The sequence below is a fragment of the Erithacus rubecula genome (genome assembly GCF_903797595.1).
Source record: "Erithacus rubecula genome assembly, chromosome: 3".
Classification (NCBI taxonomy): domain Eukaryota; kingdom Metazoa; phylum Chordata; class Aves; order Passeriformes; family Muscicapidae; genus Erithacus; species Erithacus rubecula.
The window spans coordinates 125,227,134-125,253,721 of NC_136689.1; the positions used below are offsets into that span (position 1 = coordinate 125,227,134).

Consider the following 26,588-nt stretch of genomic DNA (forward strand, 5'->3'; position numbering starts at 1 on the left):
ACTGTCTCCTGTGGGAGAGACCCCATGCTGATGAAGCAGCAGAGTATGAGTAGTTCTGTCTCTGAAGAGGCAGGAGAGGCATAGACAACCTGTGAGGAACTGACTGCAACCCCATTCCCTATCCCCCTGCACTGCTGGGAGGGAGGAGGGAGAGAAACCGGAGTGTGAAGTTGAGCCCAGGAGAAGTGAGGCTGTCAGCAGTTAAGATTTATTTCTCATTATCCTATTTGGAATTTGATTAGCAATAAATTAAACTGATTTCTCCAAGTCAAGTCTCTTTTACCCATGACAGCAACTAGTGAGTGATTTCTCCCTGTCTTTATCTCAACCTTTTGAACTTTCTGTCATATTTCCACACCCCTGTCCAGCTGAGGAGGGGAGTGATAGAACAGCTTTGGTGGGCACTTAGTCTCCAATCAAGGTTAACCAGCCACAATGGGCATTTACCAAAAGCAGAATGTGAGATCAGGAATCCTTTCACCAAACACAATCCTTCTTTCTGCTTAGTAGTGGTGTCTGGTTCCAATCTTGATTTCTTTTTTTTTTCCCTAACCTTTCACCCCTGTATACCATGCTCAGTCAGCAGGTCACCATTTAAGCTTTTGTTTTCCCAGTCTTGATCCTCTCTCCTATCATCTCCTTGCTTTCCTAAGTCCCCTCCACTTCCTTCTCTCTCCATGGCAATCCTGATCTCACCAGTTTCCTTATCCCAAACCACCTTGGCTATAGTTATTACAGTGAGTGACATGGTTCTTTTTGCCTCCAGGAGGTGGATGGGATGATTAGGTCCTGATTTAGGACATGGATGAGACAGTTCCTTGCTGTCAACTGCAGCACTGTGCCCTGCCCAGCAGAGAGCAACTGGAGTCAAGAACTGCAGAAAGAATTTCTTGGAACAGCTCTGGTCAGACTGCATTTAGTCACTCTGTGGGATGTGGGGCATTCAGGGCCTGGTCACTGGTAAAAGCTCTGAGGGAATGCAGCTTGCTCAAACTGATGACACTTTGCAATTCTGAGTCTCATAAAAGCCTAGTGTAGAAGAAATCAGGGGGCATTTTAGCTGCTCAAAAGAAAGAATATTCCTACTGCCTGTTTTTTTGCAAATATTTATAAACTGGTGCAGAAACTAAGGGGAACAGTGAAAAACATGCTAGTGCAGAAGCCATTCCTTTTCCTCCTATTTTTTCCCACCTCTATTTTAAGTCTTTATCCAAAATATGAAGGCAAGAAGGCATTTCAGCAGAAGGGTTTCCAGTTCTGGAATAAGGACAAAACAAAGTGTTTTCTCCTACCCAGACTTTGGAACAGATCAGATATTTTTGCTGAAGGTTTTGATGCAACACAAATATAAATGAGCCTGAGAACACAAAACTGATGAGGAGAAAATAGGTAAAGTTTCATAGTAACAAAGAGCAAAGTGGTGTTAAGCAGGAAGTGCTGGCCAGCTTTAGCATTGTCCTGTTAACCCCTTCTACATTTGTAGTACATACATCAAATGTGACATTAGCATGAATAACAAATAAATGTTCATCTACTTAACTCATTGCTTGGGAATTGAATTTAGATCTTGGGTCTGCAAAGTTTTGGATAAGCCTTGACTCCTGCACAGAACTCTCTGTTGATTCAATGAGGCTGTGGAGACCTGTCTGCCCAAACCACATACAGGATGAAAATCCCATCAAAGGCAACATGTTCCAGGTGGAGGGAGGAAATTTCAGACTGCACTTCTATTGTTGGGCAAATTTATCCCTCAAAAGGAACTTTGAAAAGTCAAGAGGAAACTCACTATTACATGTCATAACTCACACTCTAGAAAACTAAAACCTGGGCCAAGGTAGGGATATGTGAACAGAGGGAAAAGATCTACGGCTAACTGACAGAAAACTTCCAAAAAACAAGCTCACACATGCCCAGGCTTTTGTCACAGTGACTGATATTTTGCCTACTTGGAAGGAAATTAATTAGAGGAGAATGAAGAGCATATGTTGTCAAGTGGGTGTAAATCAAACTAAGCAAACAAAGGAGTACAGGGAGAACTCAGGCTGACATCAAGGCAGAGAAGAAAAGGCTGGAAGCAGCAACAGCCACAGAGGCTTTTAGATGGACACATTTCCTTCAAATCTGCTTATATTTCCACATGTTGATGGAAAGCCAGAGAAAGGTAGCAGCAACCAATGTCCCCAAGAAGGGAAATTTCTAGCCCAATACTCACAAGTTGGTTGCAGTGTTGAGGATTACTTACCTGGCCCTGACTGGGGCTGCCTGTGCAAGCACATACCACCTCACAAGAGTGGAACACTGCATCACTCATTCTAAGTCCTGTCAGTGCCCATGCCTACAAAAGCAGCCTTGCTTTTGCACTAAGGAAAAGCACATATGGCCTCGTTAAAAACCGGTTTCCATTCAGCTTATTCTTCAGTTACTCCATAAAGCCCAAAGTGGTTTTTTTCATTGTTCTTTATAGCCTTCCCAGATCTTCTAGCCACAAACACATCATTTATTTAAGCCACACATAAACAACCATGATTTACGTCAACTTTTCATTCAATGGAAAGCACATGAAAGAACTTTCCTTCTGTGCCTTACTTGCCTGCAAGGGCTGGAGCATGTCTTTCCAAATTCATGGTGGTAAACCCAAGCAGTTGTCAAAGCTTGTTCCATATCTGGCATTTTAAGAACTTCCCAAGAGTTTTTTTTTTCCATTACAGAATCATTCAGTCACCACTTGGCACCTCTCTGTACCAGATGAAAAGTGAAAGAACTTTATGACCTCTGAAAAAGGCAGACCCTTAACTGGACTTGATGTCAACCTCTTGTCAGAGTGCAAGACATATCTTGGCAGTTGCCATACAAACTTGTATGACATCCAAGTGAATGGAGTTATAATTCAGCTTGCTGTTCTTTAAGTGAATAATGATTAAGGGTCACAATCTCAGTGACAAGAAGACTCCTGCCAAGATGATTAAAAGCTGCATCAACAAAAACAGTCATATGAAACCCATTTTAAAATAAAACTTTGCTGCAGTATACAGAAATAAATAAAACACCACTCCTGCTTTTTAAAATCAGGGCTGGTCTCAGGCAGGAACACACAGTACACTTGTCTCTCTGGCAGCATGCCCTGTACCAGAATTGAAATTTTCCAAAAATCTCCTCCTCCCATCTAAGACCTCACAAGGAACAAACACAATATTGATTGCTGTATCTGAGGACTGGCTGACAGCCTCCCTGCCCAGTGTGATTCAGAAACCTGCAGCAGCCATTCTAAGATAAGGAGACCATTTCCTAAAGAGTGTGTCTTCCTGATCTCTCTTCTGACAGGGCGAGCACTCCTCTGGGTCACTGGTGAAAACCAGCTCAAATCAGTGTTATACCAGGGAGTGCCCTAAAGCCTCAGCTTGGATGGAGCACACCCTGACCTGATAACCCTCAACATCTCACACTCAGGCTGGGATGTTTAGCTGGCACTGCAGCCTCCACCTGCTGCCCAGGCATACCTCCATACTGATCCCACAGCACTAATAAATGGCAAATATTGGCAATCTTTGCTCAGCACTTGTTGAAAGAATATGCTGCTTGCCACAGTGCTTACACCTATAGTATCTGCTGCTCTTCATGAAATGAAGAGACAGCATTTGAGACCTGTTGTTAGGCAGACTTACCTTGCTCCTTGGCATCTGTCCATAAGAGCTGCCATTTGGTGGATGAATGCCTGTGTCCTTCAAAAACAGGAAAAGGCAACCAAGTACATTAATTAACACCAGGTATTTCAAGCATTTCACTAGAGCACAGTTATTGCTTCAACATCCTTTGCCTCCCCTTTCTGCAGAGCAAGTCTTTGGTCTAAGACACTACGACTGATTTGTGAGACCATGCTATTAACCTACATAGGGCCCTAGAGCTGGCATCACGGGCAAGGAATCCAGAAGCTGCATCTGAGACCATCTGCTAGATCAAGTATCAGTTCCTCCTGATACTTGTCTTTCAGCATCAGGCATCTTCCCCATTCTCTAGGGTTTCACACTTGTTAAGAGAAGGGGCAACATGCCATAGCTGGAGACTTGAAATCCCCAATATACCTTAGCAGTCAGCAGTTCGATTAAATTCACCACAGGGACTTTTCCTAGGAGACATCTCTCCTAAGGGTGAATAAATTCACATGTCCAATTGCTGCAGTATGTATGGAAATGCTGATTATTGTACTATGATAAAACCTGAGCAGGATGGGCTGGTTTCATGAAGGCTGTTGCAGACCACTGTGAAAGAACCACAGATGGCACAGTAAATTAGTCTGTATTCATGCTTCCTACATTTTTCACAATGTATTCTTCCAGCGAGACACATAATTTTTCAGGATAAACAAAATTTCTGAATCAAATTTTCAATCTGCATCACGTGTAATGCCATGTGCAACCTGTTCCTTGGATAGTCCTGTCTTCCCCACACAACCAAGAAGCACATGCATACTTCCATCACGCCCTGGAGTTGTGACAGGTGAAGGGGAGACACACTTGGCTAGCAGGGTGGGTGCTGGAGGAGCTGTCCCCTGAGCATCACCTTGCAGCTGCCACTGCCAGAGATCTGGGGCAGCTTGGCATAGCTGGCACAGACAGGGAATCATACTGAAGCTGTGGCTGGCATTGAGTGTGGCTTATGGGCTGCTTTAGCCTTCTTGACCTTGAAGCAACATTACTTAGTGTGATAGCATCAGCAGAGAAGGCCAGCACGTGCTCCTACAGACAGGAGCAAACTTGTAGAGATTTATGGGCAGCACAGATTTAAGTATCATCAGTCTCAGATAACCATTAATTACAATAACCATCATTATACAGAGTGCCTAGAATCTCCACCTTGAGTTACAGAGCTGCAAACCTTGTCCTTGCTAAGTGAAATAAGCTGTGTGAACTTGGACAGCACACAGGCATCACAGCAGCAGGACAAGCATGGCCACCACACCACCACTGACAGGGTGAAGAATGAGCCCTTCACAGCCAGCCTAAAATGTAAAATATTTAAACTCTGCCTATTAGCATAATTCTAATTATTACCAAGAACACAATATGCATGCCAAAAAGATGCTCTGAATTGATGACTTAATCATTCTTTTACTTTGGTCTTCATTACTTCCTGGTGTCATCCAGCATTAGAGTTTAAGGAAACTTAAAAAAACCTCTGAAATAAATATGAATGGCAAATAGAGGTCAGTGCACATGGCTATCAAGTTCCAAAACTGCATCAAAATTCAAGGAAAATGTCTGATGATGGGTTAGGATAGGCTGTGAATTCAGTGCCAGTCCAGAGAAAGAGGCAGTATCAACAATAACACAGAGAATAATTTTAAATATTTCTGAAATTTGGTTGGGCAATTAGGCTCTGTTGCCACATATACCAAATATCATCATGTGATAAAATGCAGGATTATGACAATGGAGCCCTCTTCTTGCTCAATGTCTTTCAAATTCTGTAAGTTTGAGTATTTCAGAAAATGATCCATTCTTCTGCTCTTGTGGGCATTTCAAATTACTTCACTTAAAAGCTACAAAGTGATTTTGAATGCTTGTGTCTTCAAAGAAGGGAAATACAGTCATTAAAAAATATACAATAAAAATGCTCAGTACTTCAGTCTGGCAAAACATATCCTTAAAAGGAGTTTAAAAAATGAAGATAATCCTGTAATATGTATGTCTGAGAAATAAAGTTTATTTTCCCAAGTAAATGCAATAGGAGAATTTTAGAATATTTTGACACAGTATCAAGCCATGCACTCAGATTTTTGGACATTAGTGACTATTGCTCTGAATTCCATTAAATTGTAAATTCATCAGAAAAAAAAATCTACCTTGTTATAAAGCTACATTTATACAGACACATAACATTGTTATAACAAAAATCCAACCAGAATCTTGTTAACAGCATATACATGTATATAGCATGGTCTAATTTATAAAATTTGAATGAAGAGTTGCCAGCTTTACAAGCCATAAATCATTATGATCAAATGAAAACTATAAACCAAAGTAGGCTTACAGTAGGAATGTGCATAAAAACAATCTTATTAATTATTATAACAAAAGAACAGAATACTGGAAAGCAAAGTTAGTTTTTAAAAATCTGTATTATAATTACAGCAAGTATGATTAACTTAGTAATAACTGTAACTTTGTAAAAACACCAGGAATCACATTTACCCAGAAACTTCATGAGAAACACACAAACTGGGCAAAACACACACAGAACTGGGCAAAAAGAGCAATAGTTGTAAACAATGATGAACAGTGTAAGCAACTGCACATCAGTTGTTTACAAGGCCTATGACAAGGAGGATGTAGAAAAAGACATTCAAGTTTTATTAGGTGGGGAAATAGGAGTGGTTACATTCTGGAAAATGAAAGAAACATTCTCTTTTATCCTTTCAAGGAAAGGATCAGCAAAAGTCTGATGTTGCACAGAGAAATGCTTCCATTGCATCAATTGTGACATGGAAAGTGGTTTCTTTGAATTAGGCTTCCCATGGTTTTGTTCAAGCTGGCAGCTTCTAGATATGGGAGGCTTTTCTGAAGAAGTATCTGAAAAAAATGATGCAGTAGACTAATCAGAGAAAACTAAGACAGAAAATTTCAGCCTGAATCAATAAAACAGTTGGTGATAACAAATGAGGCAAAATAGAACAACACATATAATCATTCTGTACCAACAAAATCCAAACATATATCCACAGTAAGAGAGGGAAGGCTGTTTCTTGCTCAGTGATTGAGGTTATCAAAATTACCATATGCCAGCATGAAGACAAATCCTTTTACACATGGATAGGAAAGGAAATACCATATCTGCCAATTTCCTTTCCTCTGTCTTCCTAATTCTGTGACATTTGGCCTGCTCTCATCCTTTAGATAAATCTCAATCTAGATGTAGGTTGCAGCAAAATTCACGCTAGCTTCGATTTCTTCCCAGAGGAATCACTCCAGCCAGCTAAGAGTAATTTGAGTGGCTGTTTCATTGACTCAGCACCCTAGATCTGTACAGTCTGTACATCCAGACTATGCCAAGTTGTTCAATATGCACAATGCTGTATATCACAGTAAGGAAAAGACTATTGCTGTGAGAGTAATTCACTTTTAAGAGAGGATCCTAAAGCCCCAGATAGTATCAGGTCATTTCAGTGCACATCACACATTGATGGCTTTATGATTCATCTGATGCATGGGATAAACAAAGAAATGGTTTTGTATGGAAAAACGTTGCATCATTACTGTCACTGGTTTAAAACTTGCCATCAAATATTTTCCCAGCAGTATTATGTGTATGTTAGGAAAGACCAGTGATATAAGCAGCATGACTCAGGCTATTCCTGGTCTTTTTAAGTTTCTGAGAGCCCATAAAGACTCATAAACACAAAACTTTCCTTTTGACTGACATATGACATTTGAAGTAGATTTGAAATATATTTTTTTACTTGCCAGAAGAAAATTTAAAATAGATGCATTTACAGATTCTGCCTTCCTAACTCCTAAAGTACACTATGATCAGGTAAAACAACATGCTTACACCTTTGTAGCTGATGTGAAGGCCAGCAGAATAGCAAGCAAGCCATCTACATGATCCATGCACAGGAAATTTCCTCCTTTTAAGACCACTGTAGTTTTCTTAAGATGACCCCAGTGTGAATGGACCACAGTAAATGATGGTCGGGAGACCTGTATTATATTGTTTGGCTGCTCTTTAGTTTATCTTTAGAATCATACTTGCTAAAAACGAAGGAGACAAAACATTGAAAGTTCCTGGCTTTTCTGTGAAGCAGAATCTATCCCCAGTAACCTGGAATCTGGTTCCTTGATGCAGTAAATTGTCAGTTTTCTGTTCTTAGCAAAGGCAAAGAGACCAGCTAGTGAGAGCTGCATTCTGGGGTGACCACACTGACATTCATGACTCAACAATTTGACTAGGGGAACAATGAGCCAGGTTGTCCTCTGCTCTTTAGGAAGTCAAACCTTCCCCTTACTCTATCATTACCACCACTTAAGTCTAATTATGGCCTTCAGGCTTTTCCTAGATTTACTGCCAAAAGGTTTTGCTCACTGGGACCAGGAACTACCCTTGAAAAGGTCACCCAAGAACCCAAGAGGCCAATGTTGTGGTTGAATTGATGAAACCAAAGGATGTTCAAAGCATCAGATGTCAACATGTTAAGATAATTGCAAGCTGCTAAATGAAATCACAAGCACCAGTGTTCATCACAGTAGCAACACAAAATTCCTTTGGATTTCTGCATTCCAGGAGCCACACCTGCCTCACTGCATACCACTGGGAAAATATGGCTAACATTTAACACAAAAGGGCCTTTCCCACACAGATCCTGTAATAGTACCTAAGTGGAGGATGGCAAATTTAGAAAATCACTTATGCAGAAACAGAAGGTCTAATTTTTCAATCATTAAAGATACAAAAATGATTTAATCAGCATATGGAGCAAAAATAAAGGAGATAATCAAATTCTTATGGCTACAGAAGCCCTGTGCTATCACTAGCCAAGTCCTCCCCATTTTGATTAGAATGAAATGAGAAGTACAAGTCTAATCTATTACTTGGGACCATGCAAACCATCAAACAAAAAAGCATTTGGTTTGCATTACTTCTTTTCTTGCCCCTGTCTATTGAGAACACACCATGTACCCATTTCTTGAGTTCTTCTTACTGAGGTTTCTGTGTGAATTTAGAAGACATCAGTATTGGCACCACACTATTACTCCTGCAAACAGTGTACATGGATTCTTCATGCCCCAAAAGAGAAACATACCAAGGCAATAAACACTCCTTTTAGAAACTAGATGAGCTATAAAAACTAAAATGGATAAGATGCAAACATAACAGGATCATTTGTATTTTTAATCCTGCTTCCAACTTAAACCTATATACCTGTACACAGCAAGGTATGAAAACAACTTTGATATGCCAAAAGAACAGGAGACAGGTTCCTACAGAAAGGATAGATGTGAATATTTGCTACTTGCATGATAAATGAACTGGTTGTTACTGCAAGGAATTATTCTTCCTCCTCCTCCTTTCATGAAGGACTCCTATGGATTACATAAATCAGCCAGTATGTGGAAGATTCCATAATGAACCTCATTATTTCAATCCTCTTTTACTGAGCAGCAAAGTTTTCTCCAGAGATTATATATTAAGAACGGATTCCTCAGCAGTGGCCAGAGATAATGAAAAACAAACTCACTTTGATGGTCAATCTTTCCCATACAGTCACACTCTAGCAAGTCATGAGTAACACAGCTGGAATCTTCATGTAAAGTAAAGAGATTTTTAAGCTCCTCAACAGAAAAATGTGTGTGTTCAGATGTCTTGGAAAGGTCTACAACTGCCCCAGAAAGGTCTTGTTTGCTGATCTGTCTTTGATAAATCTTTTCTTCTATTGAGCCTGTATTGAAAAGAAAAACAGATAAATAGGGATAATTTTGGACCAGTATTTACAGAGAAGTCAAATCCATTTCTTGATAACATTATACACAGGAAATGCTAAATCAGTATTTCCAGTTATTTCAGAAAAAACAAAGCAAAGGCAAGTGAATCAATGTGATGTCTCCATATTAACTGAATTCAGAACAAATATATACTTTTAAAGAACAAACAATATATATTTTTAAAGAACAAATTATTTCCAAAAACATCCCCTCTCATCTTTTAATGGACAAAATGTCCACATCTCTCTCACTCTGGGTAAGCTGAGCACCATCTCTGACCTGTGGTTAGCAGCCTGTAGATATGGACAGCATGTTTCTGACCATCTCTCCACACTCTAGCCATTGCCTGAGGAAAGCAGAAAGATGAAAAGAATTAACAGCTATACAATGAGATCATTTACTAGAGCTTGTAGCCTTCACTGTCAAATTACCAGTTCTGCTCACTTGTTCAGAGATGTTGTCTGGATAATGAATTCTCCAGTAACTCTCTGTGATTGTTTGTGTAAGTTTTCCAGCATTAATTGTAAATAGTTTTGAAAATATAATTTACTTTCTGCCCTTTATGCTTCTCTTCCTTTCTGTACACTAAAGTAGGAAAATATGTGTTTCAATTATTTCCTGAAATAAATCCCCTTTTCATATTTGTTTTCCAAGCATTAACAACTATTTAATATTTCAGAATACTGATCATTCTCCCCCATCTCCAAAATTGGGGTTTTTTTGCCACATTACATCTTTAGAAGCGACTTTCACATTCCTATTGAAATTTTAAAAGTGATTGTTCAGACCTCCTTTATTTCTTAAACAGAATGTAAAACTGAGTACTGCTATATGACCTTTTTTTTGAAAATGTATGGGTTACACCTACACATTGGTACAAAACACAACAGGGTTCACAGTCTCTGGCAGCCTGTAGCAATTTTGTCTGATTTAGCAGACCTTTTCAAGCAACAAGACAAGTGACCACATGAGGGTACTAATTCACCCTGGGAAGAGGAGCAAGGCCAAGAATCAGGGCTTATTTCAGGTATTAAGGACACAGCATTATTCTACAATAAAGAGTTTCTTACTGAGTTCATAAAAAGATTTTTTTAATTGTTATTTTTAAGGACAATTTTAACTGAAGACTCTTATGCCAACTAAATAATCCCTTGAGGCCAACACTGCCTTTACAAGAATAGCACAGCACTGGCTTGCTTTTCTTTCTTTTGGCATCACTGCCATGTGATTTTCTCATTCTTGCAATTCTGATCAGAGTCTCTCCTTTTTTCTCAGGGATTGCAAATCAACAGCAATATTTGCTATGCAACCTAATCCCATTTTCCTTTTCTTTTTAGAAACCCAGCAACTCTACAAATAAAAAGACATCAAAAGACAAAGAGGATATGTGACTCACTCCTCTTAAGAAAACAGAATTTAATCTTTTTATTTTTTACTGCAAGGGGGCTTCTACTGCTCCCAATACATATAATATGACAGAGAAATATTTCTTCTTTTCTTCTCAGAAGGAGTTTTTCCTCATTGTGGTACTTGTCCAGATACAATGTGGTAATTGGTAGCAATAAGACATGTAAAGTCAGGCAATTCAAAATCAGTCAAGAATTCATCTGATGCCCATCCCAACCCACATGTACCCAGTTGTTACCACACCTGAATATCTGTAGCTGGATTCCAGTCAATATCATACAGGATCAAATGAGATGCTCCAACCAGGTTCAGTCCCACTCCACCAGCCTTTGAACTCAGCAAAAAGATAAAAGCTGGGCTGAATTTACTATTGAAAGTATCAACAATATGTTGTCTCTGGGAGACAGGAGTCTGTCCATCAAGTCTAGTATAGGAGTATCCATAATGTTTGCAGACATCTTGTAACACGTTTAATGTCTGAGTGTAATTGGACACCAACACGACTCTGTCAAAGAGCAATACAAACTCATCACCCTAGAGCTTGGTAAAATTAAAGTCCAATAACAAATTACTGAAGACATATAAGAAAACAAAAATAAAAGTGAAAAATTGCACATTAACCCAGGGTTACTTTTACTCTATATGAAATAAAACATTTCCAATTAATTAGAAGCAGATACTAGATCTGGATGCCTTATACCTACTGTAAAGCATTCAATGTTAAATAATTGATGTCTCCTTTTGCAACAGAATTTGGCACAATGCACAGATTGCAGGCATTCAGAACCAATCACAAAGACAGATTTTTTTATTCAAATCTCTGTTTATACAAAATAACTGTTAAGACAGCATTTGCAGAGGATGTTGTAGGAGCTAATAAATAATATATATATAAACTCTACTTATTGAAAAAGCTACTATGAATTTCTACAGAAAACCTCAGAAAATTCTAATAAAAATCATAGTGAAAGTCTAGTAGGAAAGCAGAGATTCTTTCCTACATTTTATGGCTGAAAACAATGGGGGGATGAAGATTACTGAAAGATAGACAGTGCATTTTTTTAGAAAGCAAAATCAGTCTGATCCCTTACAGTAATGGTCCAGGCTATGTTGGTCTATTTTCTCTGAATTTTGCCTAATAAGGTTTCAAAGGTCTGAAAATCCAGCATTCTTATCCTCCCAAATATTGAGGATGATTCTGCTAAGTAGACAAATATCTTTTGAATTTAAGCCATAAGTAAAAGAACAGATCTGGCATTTCCTGCCAGATCTCGTTTGGAGGTCTTCTGTAATCTAAACTAAACATAATATTTTTTTTTTTTAATAATGATACATTTCATTATTTTTTAAAAATATTTTTTATTAAAAACACCTTCTGAAGAATTAGGCAAATTATTTCAGGGGAAAATGAAAACATTAACATTTTAGAAGAATTTTAGAATGTTTTTATTATTACACTTTACAACTGAACTATAACCATATCTTGTTTGTAAAGACTTTGCAAGACTTATTTTTTTGTCAATCAACACAAAATTCACAGCTTTGTCTGCACTCAAAAATAGAATGTAAACTTCAGATTAGGACTGGAATTGAATCTGTATATTGCAAAAACTATTTAATGCCAATGAAAGCAGTGAAACCAAAGAAAAAATAAATGAGAGCTGCACTGAATTAATGCTTCAAAACTTAAAGGCATAAAGTAATGCCTCAATTCAGCAGCTCCTGAAGTACTGCTACAGAGAGATACATGTTTACTGACACCCCTGGTTTCACTGACCTAAATAAAATATGGCCAGTACATCCAGATATTCAGCTGTCATTGGCTTCAATAGATGCTAAGTATATAAACTCCAGCAACAGGTTCAACTTCCTGATTTATAAAATGAAAGTATCTTCATATTCCATTACATCAGTGTCAAGAGATCTTCTATTACTTCCCACTACTGAATTACAGTGTGTCCTATTTAAACATCAGTTGAAATAAAAGTTAAATACTTTTGGAATAGTTGGGCTTTAAGGCATGAGTCCATAAAAAATTATCCTGGAACACCAGGTCATGTGAGATTCCCACAAATCAGGGATTGCACAGAAATTAATCATGTGCATCCTATTACCCCAGGATAAACATAAGTTTTCCCACATGTCAGTGGCATTTACCACAAGGAAAATAAGTGGTTGCTGGGTAAGTTCATCTGTTGAGAATGGTTGCCCTGAACTTTAGAAAAGACAGCAAACAGTGAGCAGTTAAGCATGATTAAAGAGGAAATAACTTATAATCTAGTAATGAAAAAATTTCAGTGCAATTTAATAGATTAACACATCTTCTCATGAAGATAACAAAGCATTGGAAAGCCTCTGCAAGTACAGGGTGCAGCACAACGGCTGTAACAAACTATATCTTACTTGCTTATAGTGTAAAGTACCACTATCTCGAAAAAACATGAAGAGCATCTTTAAAAATTATGTCAGCTGCAAATTCTAGTTTCACAATTTAACAAGAAAGCCAGGACTACAATGCTTAAATTTATTTGGCAGCCCTGCAAACAGCTGCAATACTTTTATTTTGAATGTTACATTCCCATGCATTTGAAAAGCAAATCAATATCCAGAAGGTCACTCCCATTGCCTCCCTTCTACCTTTCTTTCACACTTGCCTTTCAGAAGAGTTAAGCTCATGGATTGCTGCTAACAACTTCACCAGCACCTGCAATTTTCCTGAATCAGTTTCAGAGAAAGTGTCTGAAGTATAATCCTGTGGGAAGACATCTATTACACCTTCATAGAGGCTGGACTCATCATATTCCTCAGACACAGGATCACAGCTTTTTTCCTATTGAAAATAAAGGGTTAAAATTCCATATCTCCTCTAACATATATTTTTATTATAGATACAGTTTTATCACAAAGAAAAAAGGAGGCATAAAAAGCTGTCACAAACCAATCTATTATGTGAGCATCAGCATGACAACTTCCCAATAAGGGACTGAAAGCAAAGTTTCAAAATACCTACAGTGTTTATTTTAGATTGCACTCTCTAATCTAAGACATTGTTTGCAGCTGAGTAGAAAGTTGAAATACTTAAAACTGAAAAATGTGTACAACTTCTGTACTTAAACAACCACACAAATGTATTTCCACAGTAAAGATACATCTAAATCTTGGGAGTGAGGAGGAAATCAATACACTGTTTATTCTTTCTAAATCCCCTAATATCTTATTATGAAGCTTCCCAATCATTCACTCTGTTTAGGAAAATACTATCATTAAAATTCAGTTATACTACTGGAAATGAAAAAAGCTAGCAGGCAAAACCAATAAAATAGCAGAAGAAATACTGCTAATATTTTGCTGTACTTAGAAAATCAATGTTTCACAGGGAGGAAAAAGCCAGACCACTCAAATGCCAAAACCACAATGGCAATAAATGACTTGCACATACAGTCCTTTCCATCCCAGTATTTAATAAAGGCTTGTGTTTTTGCATATGAAAATTTTCTAATGCTTATACTATGAGGTAAAGGCAATGAACTTCACTGATACTGCACTGTGGATATTACACCAAAGTCATGAAGCATGTATTTTAAATCTTACATTTCCACCCAGCACACTTGGACTTCAGCTAGTGGCCATAGAAGTTACTATCACCAAGTTCTAACTATCATTCTATTTGCCTACAGGAAGAACATTTCTTTATGTACAATCCCAGAAGTGGCAACAGAGACATCTAGTATCCCTGACATCTTGAGCCTGCAGCTCCCAGTCTCATTAAGCTTGAAAAAGTGAAACTATCATGTGGACAGGGAGGTTTCAGAGAAACCAACAGAAAAACTACATACTAGTAATCTAGACTTGTAATTTCTAGTTAACAGCGTTCTTTGTAAAATTCACATTTGTATGTATTCTCACAAATATTCAAAGACAAGTTAAGATGGAAAACACATTAAGAAAGAGAAAACAGGATAAGGCAATAGGAAACTGGTGAGGTACCTTTCCTGAGCACATTCAGGTTTCCTAACACTTGTGCTTTTGAAAGCAGACTTTTGAAAGCAAGTTGTATGTGAGAGTATGGAAATGGCCTTAAGCAACATGCACACTGATAACACAGTTTTAGTGGCCTGTGTCTGCTAAAATGACTAACTGCAAACACACACTCCCATGCAAATAGATACCTTTATAGCTTTAAACAGAAGACAGGGATGATTGCAAAGTTTTTTCAAAGCTCCTATACATATTAGGTGTGGACTGTTTTCCAGCCTGCCTTGTAGACAGGATGTAATAACACGAGAACTAAGCAGTTTTCGATACAATTCAAGTTGCAGTGCTGCTGGTCGGCAGAAGATGATGCTCTCCTTTTTGGGGGGCAGAAATTTGTTTATAACCTCCTGTGTTCTTCTTAGAATGAAGAGGCCAGTGAGGCGTGTGAGTTCTGCTGCTCTTTTTTCTCCTAATTCCTTTTCCTCCTACAAGAAAGAAGCACAAAATTAATTATAATCCTGCATTTCATCAGAACAATGTTCTGTATGATTTTAATTAAGTATTTAAATAACCTCTTAAAAGCATGATACCACTTTCTGACATGGGACTGCAATGACCAGTTCTTCTCCAATTAGTACCACTGCATTAGTTCTATATCTGGTTTCCTAAGTCTTAAGCAAAGGAAAACAATGTCCCAGATGACATCGAAGACTTGAATTATATTCTAGAATTTCTTGAGATGTAGTGAAAGCATGCAGACCTTGCAGTACTGTGGAGAAAATGCAGATGGCCTTTTGGGGAATGCAGGTGATGGAAGCACAGTTGTTGCCTGATAATTAATAGGCAGCTGAAATGAGGTGATTTTAACATGTGTGTTCTCCTTCTGCTCCTTTTGGGAAAAAAGTGACTTTATGTCAAATAGAAAGGTGAAAAGTTTCAGCTACTATTAGTAGTCCTGACCCCCACTTTACTCCATAGAATTTAAATTTCACTTTACTACGAATTTTCTTCTATAAATGAAATTTTTAACCACATACCTCTGCTGCTGAAGGTTCTCTAGATCTGACAATTGGTTCCTCATATATCTTTCTATACGTGGATAAAGAACCGAGTATTCCTGGATTCACAAACTCTATTAATGCATAAAATTCTTGCAAGTCATTTTGGATGGGAGTACCTTGAAATGGAAAAAAAAAATTCTGCAATTGGTTATTTTTTCTTTAAACTGATGAAAGTACATTGAATGCAGGGTTTAATATTGAGAATGCATCTTGAAAACAGATGTTTTATTTCGACATGAATTTCTCAGAGTCCTGAATTGATCTAAAACTTTACCATGAATAACAAGATACTGTACTCCTAACTAAACAGACTGCAGATATAATTGTTCTGACAAAGGAATTTAAAAAGTCAAGTTCTAAATCAATTTTATTAAATAATTAAGGGAAAACATTGAGTGTATGAAGAGTCTTGATTACCTTACAGAAGATCCAAAGCATCTTGCTTGCCCCTGAAGACTGGTAAATTTTACATTTATGTAAAAAAATTGGAAATATCCTGTTTTTACAAGACCTGAGACTTCTTCACTTAATACCCATTGTCAAAATTCCAACTGATCTCATGCTGTACTTAGAATAACTTTTTCTTTTACCCCAACCTAGTACTATCAACATTAAAAAATATTAAAAGTAACTATAGATACTAACCAGTAAGGATAATTCTCCTCTCACAAGACAGACTAGTAAGGGCTGTAGTTGTCTTAATAGTGCTGTTTTTCAGACGATGTCCTTCATCACAGATTAGGAGGTTAAATTCTACACCCTGAATTTGATCCAAAGATCGCAGCAGCATCTCATAACTGATTATCATAACTGAATAAAGTGGAGAGCCAATGAATTCTTCTACTTTGTGGTCCTGCATGCACAAAAGAAAATACATCATACAACTATTGCATTGGAGATCACATCCTTAAAAATCATTACATTCTTTGAAAATACAGTAAGTACAGAAATTTCCTCTCACGTGATACTTACTATCTCCTTCATGACTTTGGATTATTGATACTTTCCTAATTTGCAAAAGAGATCTGATACAGCAATTTAGAATTTTACCATCTCATTAAAAGAAAATTCATTATTCTTCCAAGCCTTCAAATCCTCTGAGATACATTACCATGAAGGTGAAGAGCAGAGAGTTCCTGTAATAGCTTCCCACTGCTGGCATTTGGGTAAGCTTCAAATAAATAATTAAAGCCAAGATAATAAAGGGCCACAGGTAGCTCCCTGTACAGTCACTTCAGCTCTCAGCCTGGTAATGTCCAGTAGGAAGTTACCACATTCTACCAGAATTCCCTTTCTAGTTTTTAATTTAACTTTTTTAATTGAATGTGGTATAATATTGATATTATTTAACCTATTGAATTGGTTCTAGGTATCAGATTGTAGAAGAGCAAAGTTCAGCTTGCTCAGAGCTCAGCTGGGAGGGATTCTGCAGGGAGATTTCAAGAAGCCCAAAGGAACCCCCAAGTGCTGGGATTTTTTCAAGAATGCTCTTCTGGAAGCATGAAAATATTGTATCCCCTTGAAAGATAAGGGAAACAGGTGAAGCAAGAGACTCCTTGGCTTAACTGCAAGCTTCTGAGTCCAAATCAAAAGCAAAGTGTACCAGCAATGGAAATGTGGATAAATACCTGTTGAGATCTACAAGGGCATTGTCAAGGCCTGCAGGGATGCAGACAGAAAAGCAAAAGCTCAGCTAGAAATTAATTTAGCCAGAGATGCTGAAAACTGCAAGAAACAATTCTTCAGGTACATAAAAAAACAAGCAGAAAGAGAAGGAAAATACTGGTCCACCAATAAACAGGAGACATGAATTAGTCACAGCACCTTCTTCACCTCTGTCTTCACCAGCACTGCTGGGTCCCCAGCTCCAGGAACAAAAATTCAGGCTAATGCAAATACAGACCCACCAGTGTCACTGAAGGAAGAGGGGGTGAGCTATTACAGACCTTGGCCCCCATGGATTAATGGCCCTGGCACTGCTCAGGGGTATTAAGAGAGATGACTGACATCATTGCAAGGTCACTGCATAACTTTTGGAGAAGTCAAAGGAGAGCAGGGGATGTCCCAGAGGACTGGAAGGATAGTATCACCCCCACCTACAAGTAGGGTTAAAGGAGGAACTTTTCAGTTATGGAATGAATCTTCATGGGAGCTATCACACACCAGAAGCAAAGGATTGGGAAAAGCCAACACAAACTCAACAAGGACAAATTCAGCTTGACAAATGTGGTCACTCTCTGTGACAAAATAAGCTGCTTTGTTGATGTGGGGGTGGGTGGATATTGCCTCCTGGATTTCTCCAAGGCTTTCAGTATGGTTTCCCACAGCCTCCCTCTGGAACAGATGGGCTGTGGTATGGATGAGTGCTCCTTGTGTTGGTGGGAACTGGCTGAGAGGCTGCATCCAGAGGGTGCTGCTAAATGGCTCCTTTTCACATGGGTGGTGTGGGACGAGTGGGGTCCCCCAGGGATTGATGTTGGGCTGTTTAATATCCTCATAAAGTGATCAGGAAGATGGGATCAAGTGCACTACAATGAAGTTTCCCCATGATACCAAACTGAGTGGGAAAGTGGACACTTTGGAAGAGAGAACCACCCTGCAGGAGATGTGATCCACAAGGGCATCACCAGCAGGGATCCAGCAGTCATTATCCCACTCTGCTCAGTGCCACACTGGAGTACTGTGCTCAGTTTGGTCCCTGCTGTGCAGAGAAGATGTGGACAGGCTGGAGGAGGTTCAGAGAAGAGCCACAGACTGGGAAACCTGTGACAGGGGAAAAGGCTGAGAGAACTGGGTTTATTCAGCCTTGAGAAAAGAAGGCTTAGGAGAGACCTTATCACCATGTTCCACTATTTAAAGTGAAGATGGAGAATTCCTTTTTACATGAAGTTACATGGAAAAGACTAAGGGATAATGGCTACAAGGTTACTCCTGAGGAAGTTCCAATTGCACATGAGAAAAATGTTTCACAATAAGAACCACCAGCCATTGGAATAATCTCCCCAGGGGAGTGGTGGAGATTTGGCTGGACAATATGCTGGGCTATCTTGTCTAGATGGTGCTTTTGCCAAGAAAAGCTGGCAAAATGCATGATCCTTGAGTTCCTTTCAATGGGATATTTCATGATTATTCTATAATTATCTTTGTTACTAGCCCTTAACATTGATGGGTTGGCCAACAGAAAGTAAGAGTCCATAACCAGCCCCAGAAAACATGTCAGTCTTCTAATAGATTTCTATTTTTCTATTTCTGTATTACCAGTCAGAAAATCACTGCAACCATCTCCTCTCTCATATGCCCCTCAAGTCCTTTTCCTTCAAAAAACACCAAGAATTTTCATGTCTATTGAAGGAAACGCACACACTAAATACTCACTGTAATGGGACAGACAGCTTCCCCAAAAAAAGTTTCCTAGAAGCACCTACATTTCTATGCAAACTTTTAAATGTACTAGGACTGTTTACCTGTCTTCAATTATGCATAAAACTGAAAAAATCTACTGTGGACATGTCCCTTACCTTTCCACTTGGCTCCAGATGTTAAATTCCTGAATGCTTCTTCCTAACAGTGTTCACTAACTAAGCAGCCTATGAGTACAGCTGACAAGCTGAAGAACCTCTTTAATTGCAAAAGCAAATCAGTCTAAAGCCTTGGAAGGTATTTTTATTTTCAAACAAGATCAGTTATCAAACACAGACAACTAAGTCTGGAGCCAGATGGTGTAATACATTGTAAAAGCAGCACCACTTAATTATCACAACCTTTAGAGCCTCCTAGCAGGTGATTCAGATGAATCTATGGGATGAATCCAGCACATTAATCTCACAAAGTACCGTGCAGCAGATCAGTCCCCAATGCTGCTCATGATGAGGCTCAGCACATGGGAGGAAGCAAGGAGTAGTAAGGACCAGGTGCAAGGACATGCACCCATTGCTCCAGAAGTTTGGGACTGGACTTGAGCTTTCCTGTTGTTTCCAGGACTGTAGTTAACTGCCTGCTTTCTTGTTGTATTTTTACTGTCATTTTCAAAGCAGAAAATTTCCCAAAACAGGAACAGAGACACAGAGGAGCCCTGTAGGGAAGACCCAGTGTTGTCCCAAACCAGTATACAGGCTCCACACTGCAGCTTGAGCACAAAGGCAATGCTTCTCTGAACTTCTCCTGGCATGGTCAACCACCAGAAGATGCCCAGAGCTCAGAAACCATTTTCTTTTCCTACACTTTCAGGCTGTGAGCTGAGATGGGAAAATTGCTGAGGCACTGGGGAACAGCCACCAACATCCCTCTCCTGGGAAAAAAAATCAAGTGCGCAGGACAGTTTGAACTCCTTAAAAAAAAAAAAGCAGGAGAGTCCCTTACAAGCCTCCTGCAGTCAAATATAATGTATTTCCTACTGTATGTAACAACAGCAGTGGATGATGAATGAAAAATTAAAATAAATTTACAAGCTAATTTCAAGTAATTAATTCATACACTTAACTGGCTGCAAGATATGTGTATATTATAGCCTCCATTTTAACAATTACCCAAAGTGACTTGACAGGTTTAAGTGAGTTGCCTGGAGCCACATATGGAGCCACTGTCAATCAGTATTAGAGGTCCATAATGTCCCAGACTTCCTCTTTGAACAGATCTTTCTCTGCACTAGTTCAAATCCAGTGTAGCTGGTAAAGTGCAAATTCAAAAATGCTGAATTATAAAGCAAAGTAGACCTGTAATTAATTATTTTTCCAGATATTTTGACTTAAAAAGCAAATCAAAACAACTCCAGAAAGAAGTGATACTCTGCACACAGACAAAGGAATTATTCTCAAACACATTGCAAATGCTTATAATAGGAATTAACAAGACCTAAAAGCAGCCTTTGTGGGGATGCCTTAATTTTAAAAGCAATGTTCTCTAAAATGGCATTTGCATTTTAACATAATAAAACTGCAATCACATTCTAAAAGCAGGTAATATCCTGGTGTTTTAAAAAGTCTATTACTGAACGGTTAGGATCAGTTTTTTGTGTTTCAGTGTGAAAGTGAGGAAAACATTTTAAAAAGTCTACCAGTTTTTTGAATGCATTCCTTATAGACAAGAACACAAAAAATGCTTGAGACAAGCTCTTCTTTTTAAGTTGTACTGGAGAAATAACAGTATGGAAATTGCTGTTTTTCCAGAGAAGACAGACAACAAATTATTTTGAAATACCTTATTATATCCCAGGCAGGTCATATTGTGTCTTCCTTTGGCATGACAATGCATTCTGTGGTATTTGGGAACACAGTTGTTAAAGCTGCTGAATGTCCCAAATCAAATAGATCCAATAAGATAAGTAAAAGTTTTCAAGTTATTTCAATTTAAAGAAAATGAAAGCTACTTCATTTTGGGACATAGTAACTGTCATAAAATTTAGGCTTTCTTCTCCCAACATTATTCATAAAAACTTCAAGAAAATGTTTAATTATCTCTAACTAGCCTTTTGGGTTAAAATGTTGCCATATTATATTTTGCCTTGTATCCATTTCTTTTAGGAAATTTCATATCTCCCATCCTAGCCTATATTACATTACAGTTCCTGATAAGTCAGTTTGCTTCATTTCCACAACCTGAAACAAGTTACCAAGAAAAGGAAATTATGCAAAATGCACCTATTACACATGCATTGTCTTCAGTGGAAGACTAGCAGTTTCAAGAGTTTGGCAATAATGAGTCAAATTTAAAGAAATTATCATTACAAAATTTTGTACAGTCTACCAAGAAGTAAACTTCAGTTGAAAACTTCTGTTTCATCTGAAATATTCATTCTTCCATTAAGGATAATGCAGGAGACTAAAGGAAAATTTGGTTGATGTAAGAACTGGATAACCTTTAGAATGAAGTACCATTTGTTTCATCAGTCTACCTGTACAGAATTATTAGATTAAGAAATAATTTTGGAATATAAGTATCTTTATCTTTGTTGCAAGCACCAATTGAACAAGTTCTCCACTTCCCTGGAACTTGTGAATATTAAAATCAGCAGGAACAGCTTCACTATAGGACAGGACAGGGATCAGCATCATCCTGCTTCTTAATAAGATTTGTACTTGTCTGCATTCTTCTAGAGATGAGAGATAGTCTCATTACCTAACACTGAGACTCTAGGCTTGGTAAGTCGTGAGACTTTAAATCATCCTGACAGAGATCTAACTCTTGACAGTGACAATAAAGGGAATAACCTCCTCAGGTACCCCAAATAGGCAGCCAAAACAAATCAGAAGTTTTCAGTACTGAACAAAAGCAACTACCACAGAAACAGAGTACAAGGTAGATGCTTTGGTATGTAAAGCAGGGGAGGTGTGCACTTTGATACATAACAGAAAACTCCTTAAACTGAAGAGGCACAGGGAGGAGCATGTCATCTTTTACAACTTCACAGGTGAAACCAGAGGAAAGGTAAGACAGGCATATGATACATGTGAGCTGGGGTTATGACCTGGTGACTGATAGCTAAATGTTCATGTGGACAATTATCTGAAGCAGTAATAAAGTATTACAAATAAATATTAACAGAGAATAACTAAGTTTTGTCTCTAGTATCTAAAAAAAAAAAAAAAAGAAAAAAAAAGACAAAGAGGAGGAAAAAACCCCATAATTTCTATATTCTGATCCAATAATGACCTTATCCCCTTTTGGAAATAAATCTTACCTGATCAACTGTAAAGACTTTGATCCTTTCACTTCCCAACCATTTCTGAAATTCTTTTTTCCAGTTTTTCACCAGACTCCCAGGGGTGACTACCAGTGCTCTCCTTAGTATAGGTTTGCATCCATAGGGCCCTTGACGCAGAAGAGTCCAGACAAGTGCAATGCATTGCAGGGTTTTTCCTAAGCCCATCTCATCAGCAAGAATAGCTCCAAATCTGCCACTAACTCTGCAAGATGTAATGAGGTGCTGGTAACATTTTAAATGACATAGCTGTAACTATTCACAACTGCTTTAGGGATTTGCTTCTGTGCTCGTTTTCTGAAGTATGAAGAATCTATTTATACTTATTATCTCTACTGTAGGTTTTTATTCAATTGTACTATAAGATCTTAGAATGAAAATTCTCATTTTCTACAGTAATTCATTAGTCATCTGAAACTAAATTTTAAATCTGCTTTTAGAACTAGAATTATTATCCAATACCTTAAGGAATCTATGATTTGAGAAAACACTTTTGAAAAAAATGCTGTATTTTTTTCACAGGTTGAAATAACATCTTTTTTATTCTAAATGCCTGAATTATAAATTACATTAATAACTTTGAATTATATGAAATATAGATCCCAGAAGGCAGTGTTCTTCAGCATGGCTTTGATTATATCTGTGTTTACAAAATCTGGTATGCAGAAATGACAGGACTTTTGGTGCACTAGCTTTTCATGATATCTGGCAAAATGATGGCAAGTGTGATGCTACATTTAGGTAAGAAAAAAACTTTTGCAGCCTCTTTTGGGAGAAAATTATTAATATTAATTAACTGAACAATTGCTCAGAACTTTCCAAGCTGTTATGTTTCAGACATGGGCATGAAAATATGAATATTCAAAGCCAAAAGGGTAATTATTACCTTACCTCATTCCCATTACACATTCATATAGAAATATAATTCCTTCTTTCTGATGTGGGCGGAGATTATTTGCAATGTAGGGATCTACAACTACATCCACCACAGGCAAACCAGCCTTATTGAACATCCACTGGTGACTTGCATTTGGTCTTGGCATAACTAGAGAATCTTGAAGTTCAAAGCATAATCAAGTATTACACAAAAGCATTACTTTTAGTCTGTTAGCAAAACCTGTTAAAGTCAATTATCTAATTGCTGTTAAAAATACTGATTATTATATTGACCACTCTCAGACTGAAAATGCATTTATAAGTACATAGATTGCCTTCTATATAAAAACATTATTCTAAAGAGGTTTTCCAAACAGTTTGTATTTTTCTCAAAGGTAAAGGTGATAAAGTGAGAAATATGAGGGGGTTTTTTCTGATGAGGTGAAACTGCCTACCTACCAAAAGTTGCTTGATGACTTTGAATTCATAGAGCAAAATTAGAAGTTCCAAAATACTTCTGAATTGAAAGTCTAAGAAATAAAAAACCATAAACAATGACCTACTTAAAATCTAAATACTGCCTTACAAGGGGATATTCTTGCAAAATGCAGAAAGGTTTCTCTGACCAAGAAACAGAGATAAAAGCCACTGATTTGCTAAAGAAAAATAAGGAAGGATTGAGTGTGAGCTGATAAAGATTGCCACAGTGCATGAATAAAAGAAGTTGACAGGTTTGAAGACATACAGAGGCAAAGAGAGAGTGATATATTGAACAACACCTGAAAAATAGTTTTGTTTGCCATCATCTGTTTACAAACATTATAATTTTGCTAGACAATGTCCATTGCTTCTGCTGCTGCTACACACTTTCACTGAAAAATTATATTGTCAGAGGACAAAATGAGAAAGCATTTTATGGCTTCTGGTATTTTTATGTAACTAGAGTAGATCTATACTGTTAATTTATTCATGTGAATAGGTTGGTTGAAGGCTTATATTAGTCAGGGAGATTTTGTTTTCAACTTGCAAAGGGTTGAGTTCTGATGGATTAAATCAAACTGCATGAGTATATTTTTAAGAGCAAGTGGTGACAAAAAGATAAGTTTTCTGACAAAAATTTGGATGAAAATGAGGAAGAAATAAGACTTGGATAAACACTGGACTAAAAGCTTAGAAATTTTATGTGGAAGACGTAGCTTTACATCTTTGTGACTGTGCTCTGTTCTGCTGGCTTTCCATTCTGTAGAAGCTGCATTTTAATCAAGTATAACCACAGACTTCAACATGAAAACCCCTGACTGTTCCAATACCAAGGTCCTGGTCTTGTAAAGTATCCCAGTATCTTGTGCAAGAGGTTATGCAATCAGGCATTAAATAATGTGATTCTCCTGTGCAAGCAAACCTAAAGACTGAGAGAGTCCAACCTATTGATGTGTTGAGAGCTCCCGAAATCTGATAGGAGGTACTCAAATTCACCAGAAGTCACAGAAGACAACTGGAATAAAATGTAACATTTCAACAAACTAGTGCAGAAACAGCAAAGAATGTGTGTTTTATATTGGCTTTTTTTGATCAGATTTTCAGTTAGGAAGCTAATGCAGCAGCATCTTGCAATCTCAGGAAGGAACACTCTTAGATAAAATGTAATCAAGTTAAATTAAGACCAGAAGCTGGTGTTAATGAGGATGCTCCACAAAAGGGCCAGTGGTATCACTAATTACCACTTAATTAAGATTTCATTGTTTATTTACATAGCAGCTGCTTCAAAAAGCCCCACAGTATCAGGATATGAGATAAGAACTTGGATGGAGGTATTACAATAAGAATGCAGAAAAAGTTGTATTCTTTTAAATAAGCATTGCTCTGCTTAGCAACATTTTTTTACACTCATTTTTATCTTGCATCTGAAAGATAGAGCTACCAGCAGAATATAGCTCCTAAATAGTTTGTAGACAAAAGAATAGTTCTGCTTAAATAAGCAACACCACTTCCTGCAGCTATCAAACATTTATAGGCTCCCTCTTACACAACTGCTTAACCAGCCTGTTCCTATACAGTATGTGAACTCTCATGGCTCTTCAGCACATAGTACTTCTAGAACTGTAAAACTAAACATTTATTCTAAAACATATCAGGTTGAGTTTGAGTACAGTAGTTACACTCACTGTCTGTGAAGGATCAGGTATTGACAGAAGCAATTCCCTCAAAGTGGCATAACTTTTCTACTACTCATCCTCCACTGCAATTACTGTGCTGCCATGTTCTGGCTGCATTTCACTGACCCCAGCAGGAAGCTGCAACTCATCTAGAATTTCTGCTACGTGTCAGATTGTTTCAATGATCAATAAACTCATTTTCTTTGGCAAAATTCTCTACCCTAAGGTGTTTCCATAACCATCTCTAACAGCTGTGAAAAACTTTATGCAGTGCAGAGTATTTTACTTGTTAGAAACTCTCATGACAAAAGCCTAACATGGTTAAACACTAATACTATACGCCAGAAATACTTGTCAGAGGATGTTCAAAGAAACTGTAAAACTTCCATCTTACTTGAGGTGTTTGGATCATGGCGAGGTTTGCAGCTTTGAGAATCTTTGAGCATGTTCTCTTTAGTACTGGGTTGACAGACATTTTTGAATGGTTTACAGAATGGTTTTGTGTTAGTTTGAGATAATGCAGTTGCATCTGTGTCGTGAGTCCCTATCCCAGCCTGAAAACACCTGCCACTGCTGAAATCATCTGCTGAAATAACACCCATCACTTCAATTTCCTTTCCGCCAACCATCAGTGTTTGACCTTCATCAAGACTGTCTAGCTCTTTAGCTTTATATCCAGTACCTAAAAGAACACAAAAATGAAATAATTAGGACAACACAGCAAATAGTACTTCCTTAACACCACTACTCATCTACAGGAAAGAAAAACTGTGAAAAAGTAACTGATTCTGAAACATTTAATTGTTATACACAAAGCCTTCCCCTCCTTGACAGAGTGATATGTGGGTGCTAATAATCAGAATTAGATAGCAGAGTATATGAGCAAAGACTCAGTCATTCTCATCACCAACCAAGTCTACTGAATCTCAAACAGCTCTTCAAG

General features: G+C 37.9%; 1 protein-coding gene across 1 annotated transcript in view; it reads right to left on the reverse strand.

Annotated features, from left to right (window-relative positions):
- Positions 1–5,678: 5,678 nt before the first annotated feature.
- Positions 5,679–26,588, reverse strand: part of RAD54B (RAD54 homolog B) — a 62,893-nt gene continuing 41,983 nt past the window's right edge. The window contains exons 5-15 of the mRNA XM_079299759.1: positions 26,040–26,327; positions 23,505–23,667; positions 22,593–22,818; positions 16,562–16,769; positions 15,893–16,032; positions 15,050–15,340; positions 13,535–13,710; positions 11,124–11,385; positions 9,753–9,819; positions 9,230–9,430; positions 5,679–6,566 (exon numbers count right to left, since the gene is read on the reverse strand). Of these exons, the coding sequence (XP_079155885.1) occupies positions 6,340–6,566; positions 9,230–9,430; positions 9,753–9,819; positions 11,124–11,385; positions 13,535–13,710; positions 15,050–15,340; positions 15,893–16,032; positions 16,562–16,769; positions 22,593–22,818; positions 23,505–23,667; positions 26,040–26,327 (2,249 nt within the window). The 3' untranslated portion in view covers positions 5,679–6,339. The remainder of the gene's footprint in view (positions 6,567–9,229; positions 9,431–9,752; positions 9,820–11,123; positions 11,386–13,534; positions 13,711–15,049; positions 15,341–15,892; positions 16,033–16,561; positions 16,770–22,592; positions 22,819–23,504; positions 23,668–26,039; positions 26,328–26,588) is intronic.